At 44.2% G+C, this 4,167-nt stretch overlaps 1 protein-coding gene across 2 annotated transcripts; it reads right to left on the bottom strand.

Annotated features, from left to right (window-relative positions):
* Nucleotides 1-656: 656 nt before the first annotated feature.
* Il20 (interleukin 20) lies at nt 657-3,422 on the bottom strand. 2 transcript variants are annotated; one of them, XM_059281206.1, is made up of 5 exons: nt 3,264-3,422; nt 2,942-3,007; nt 2,678-2,830; nt 1,656-1,730; nt 657-734 (listed from the first exon to the last, which is right to left on the bottom strand). In XM_059281206.1, the coding sequence occupies exons 1-5, from the start codon at nt 3,420-3,422 to the stop codon at nt 657-659; spliced, it is 531 nt and encodes a 176-aa protein (XP_059137189.1). The 2 variants fall into 2 exon arrangements, with proteins under 2 accessions (XP_059137189.1, XP_059137190.1); XM_059281207.1 differs by lacking the exon at nt 2,942-3,007.
* Nucleotides 3,423-4,167: the final 745 nt, after the last annotated feature.

Below are 4,167 nucleotides of genomic sequence, written 5' to 3'. Positions count from 1 at the left end.
ATGGGCCAAGGACTTCAGAGCCAGAAGATATATACGAGACTGGAAAGTTGGGTTGGAATGTTCAGTAATTATAAGACACCTAAATCTGTCCTATCTGGTATATTCTTCCAAAATTCATACCAAGAAGCCATTGGCTCACATGTCACATTGGACTTCAGTGGTAAGTATGCCCTTAATTAAACACTAACTCCTGTAGCCACTCTTCTGGAATTTAAAGGGCTTGTTTATTTATTTATTATATGAAAATACATCACCTGTTCTTGACAGGTTATAAATATAATCTTTTTAAGGTCTTGTGTTTAAATATAAAATAAATAGAAGTACAGTAGAAAATAAATACATATATTAATGAATAAATATAGCTCTCATTAGAAAAGACATTACAGAAAATTATACAAAATTAACAGTGTAAGGTAATACTGGGGACACACAAAGACACCCACATAAGGAAATCAATAATACATAAATAATATACACTGTGACCAGCACTAAATTATATGACAAAGAGGTGGTGGTTTGAGGTCATGTCTTCATGGTACTAAGGACAGACACTCTTGGGTAGCAATGTTCTCAGTGGCCTCTGGGGCCATGTCTTTGCGGTGCTGAGGACTGGGACTCTTGGGCAGGAGTGTTCTCAGCAGCCTTGTCACTTTCATCTACATCATCTCCTCCATCCACCTCAGGAGAATGCCGAGTTCCCCCAGCGCCTTTACTGCCGCTGCCTGAAGTTCAAGCTGAAAGAAGAATAGATGCATGGGATCAGAGACATCTGCCCGGGGACAGTCTTCCCTCCTGTTGTCAGCTCAGCCAAGATACTGACAAGAGCATTCTTTTCAAGTGAAGAGGTGTAAAGAGGTGACAGCATCTCAACTATCCAGTAGGAAAACTACTGAGTCCACTACCCTGGACTTACTGCACAGGCAATGGAGGCCCAGAGAGAACTTGACTCACATGGATGAAAATAAGGCTGTTTTCCTCAAGAATTGTACATATATGTGTATGTCTCTCTGCGTGTCTGTGTGGTGTCATCTGTGTGTGTTCCCTACTATGTATACTTAGATCTAAAAAATACTGACATGTCAAGCACTGGACCAGTTCAGAAGTGAATGGACAATCCTTGACCATAAGGAATTCTTGGTTGGGGAAAGGAGATGGGCAGGAATAGCAACTGAAATGCAGGATGATGAATAAATGATAGGAGTCCCCACATCATGGCAAGAGGTAGACAACTCTGGGAGAAGCATCTGCTACCTTCCTGGAGGTGATGCCTAGGCTGAATCCTGGAGGAGGAGGAAGTCAGCGAGGAGTTGACTCAGAATTTCTTGGCAGGTGTGCAAAAGTATCAATGTGAGGAACGCATAGATGGGTATGGATGATATTGCAGGTGAGTGCTTTTGAAGGTATGCATGTGTGTGCATACTGGAAAACTATAGTTTCTCATCTATGCCCCTTGGAAGATCCAGGTGTCTCTGGATAGAGATTCTTTCTTCACTGGTAGGTCATGTAGAGATAGTATCCTTCTAGAACCTGGCATGGTCCCTGGGACCATAGAGAACTATTAACCTGATTTTTCCAACATGAATATACCTCCCACTTGTCTATAGTCTCAGTTCCAAAAACACAGCTACCACAATCCATACAAAAATAGTACATACCTCTGTGAAGTGACTCAGAATCTGGTTGTATTTCTTCATTGCTTCTTCCCCACAATGGCATGCCATACGGGAATGCTGAAAAAGACCCAAAGGATGGTAAGTTTTATTTTTACCTTTTAGTGTATATAGAATTTTGCCTGCATGTGTATATGTGTGCCACATTCATGCAGTGCCAATGGAGACCAGAAGAGGGCGTCAGATCTGGGACTGGAGTTAACATAACATTGTAAGCTACCATGTGGTTGGTGGGAGCCAAACTTAGGTCCTCTGCAAGAGTACCCAGTGCTCTTTAACTACTGAGCCATCTCCCCGGTTGTAATTTTACTTTAAAATTTGACTTTTCTGCCCTGGCTTGGCATAAGCTGAGAAATCTGTTTTACCTATAATCCTGTGAATAGTCACTTCCTACATTTCTGTAGGAAAGTCTTTTCATGGTTCATCATTTGGGATCATTTAACTAACCATCAAGTAAGCAAATAGGCCAGCTTTTCAGTTTCCAATATGGAGCTCACTAAGTCTTTTTAGAAAGGGGTAGTGCTGAAGGAATTTCTAGTTTGTGAGCTCCACTGACTTCCTGCCCCAGCTCCTGTCTAGGAGGCTCCAGAGCAAACCTAAGCCCCATGGAAAGAATGCAATTCTAAGGTCCCATCACAACCCAAGATCAAGTCCAGTGGCCTGTTGACTGACCACCTGAGCACAAGATGCCCTACCTAGTAAGGTTGTAGAGTGCATTACCACAGGAAAAAAAAGAAATCTAGTTTCATGGATACCAGATAATAATCGTAAACATCACACAGCCAGCATTTTATATTTCTTCAAACTTTTAAAACTGCTTTTTGAATGGAGCATGTATTCAATAAAGCAAAGTATTTCTAAATAGTTACATAGTTCAACACTGGTTTTGTTTGGTGTTTTGTTTTGTTGAGTAATGTTAGATTCGATTTCTCTACCCAGTCAATAGAATAGGGAAAAGAGCTTGGTTGCTAAGTGGCTCAAGCTATGTCCCCGAGACCTTTACTCACACAGATCGCGAGTTCCTTCTTGATGAGAAGAAAAGAATTGGCGAGGCTGCTGGTCTTTCGGAGGATGCGATGGTCAGGGGTCTGGTAGAACTTGAATACCCTGTCCAGATAGAGTCTCACTAAATGTCGGAGCAAACAGCACTTATCTGAATGCTGCAAAAAAGATATGACAAGTGTATTCATGGAGAAAGGGAAGACAAGACCAGGCCTGGTGGAGAAGCGCTGGCCTTGCCCTCCCAGAGCTCCCTCAGATCAAGTCCATACCTTTGTGTCTTGCAGAGACTCAGTTGTCGTTAAGATTCGGATGTCTATGTTTTCATCTTCAGCTTGCTAAACAGGAAAAGGGTCAAGAAAAGACAGGTCATTGACTGCCACCGGGGTCTTAGATATCAAAAACCATTGATCTCTTCCCCGCTCGGGTCCAATGAGAGGCATTTCTAAACTATTCAGTATAGGCATCTCTTGGAAATACACTGTCCAGGACTGGAGTCTCTCTCCATCTGGCCTGTTTTCATTAACACGCTATCAGGGATACCTTGGGAAGACAGACAGACAGAGAGGAAAGCTGAATCCCTCCTTTACATACCACACTATCCCGAATCTCAGAAAATTCCTTTTGTATTGCCTGGAGGTTTGAGGTGATCACACAGCTTCCCAAATGCAGAGTCTTGAGCCCAGTCAAAGGAGTCCAGAGGAGAAAACCCACAGCGAAGAACAGACCAAAGGCAAAACCGAAAGGTTTCATCTTATACCTGGATCCTGGAGAGCAGAGGTGGAAATTCAAAGAGATCAGGACTACTGATTTCTCCAGTCAGGCCAGCAAGAATAGTGCAGAAGCAGGTGTCCACTGGGTGGGAACTAGACAGCCTTCCCTGGGCGCGAGCGGTGTGCTCACACTGAATGCTCACACAACTTACTAAGAAAAGCTGCTTCCGGCAGAAGCCTCCCCCGACCTTCAGGGTCATGGCTCCTTTATTATGCCACCTTCCCCGTTCCACAGTCATTGCCAGCAGGGAAGGCCCGGAGCAGCCAACACTTGCAGGGAATCAACAGAGGATGACATTTCAGAAGAAATGTCAAAACTTGTTTGAGAGAATTGGCGTAGACACCCTCCCTTTCCAGAAAGCCACAGCAACTCCTTCTGTGGTCCCCTTAGACCTACAGGAGAAAACAGTTTCACAGAAGCTGTGACCATGCCAAAATGCCTGGGGGAAAATTGTCTAGATTTTGTAGACACCCACAGGGCAGAAGAGCCTGGACCTATCTGGCACTGGTCTGAGATCAGAGAGCTGAACTGAGCATAATAGATGCATCGCCGCTCTGAAGCCAAAAACCAAAGTCAATTATTTCATAACAGCCCTACAGCCGGTGAAAGGCAAGAACTGATGGGCAACTGATAGAGCCCCGACTTACAGCCTCCTTTTAGAGGCTCCCGGGGCTCCACAGCGCCCTCTGCAGGGCAACCATAGTCAGTCGTGCCTGGGGTGGAT

This window comes from Peromyscus eremicus, chromosome 15 (genome assembly GCF_949786415.1).
Source record: "Peromyscus eremicus chromosome 15, PerEre_H2_v1, whole genome shotgun sequence".
NCBI classification, from domain to species: domain Eukaryota; kingdom Metazoa; phylum Chordata; class Mammalia; order Rodentia; family Cricetidae; genus Peromyscus; species Peromyscus eremicus.
Note: the sequence above shows the minus strand (reverse complement) of the source record. Positions and strands in the feature narration are given on the sequence as shown.

Coding starts and splice junctions, on each gene's coding strand:
- Il20 (XM_059281206.1), bottom strand. CDS start 3,422: ATGAAACCTTTCGGTTTTGCCTTTGGTCTGTTCTTCGCTGTGGGTTTT. Junction 3,008..3,263: donor CTGAGATTCGGGATAGTGTG/GTATGTAAAGGA, acceptor TTTCCTGTTTAG/CAAGCTGAAGATGAAAACAT. Junction 2,831..2,941: donor AGTCTCTGCAAGACACAAAG/GTATGGACTTGA, acceptor TCTTTTTTGCAG/CATTCAGATAAGTGCTGTTT.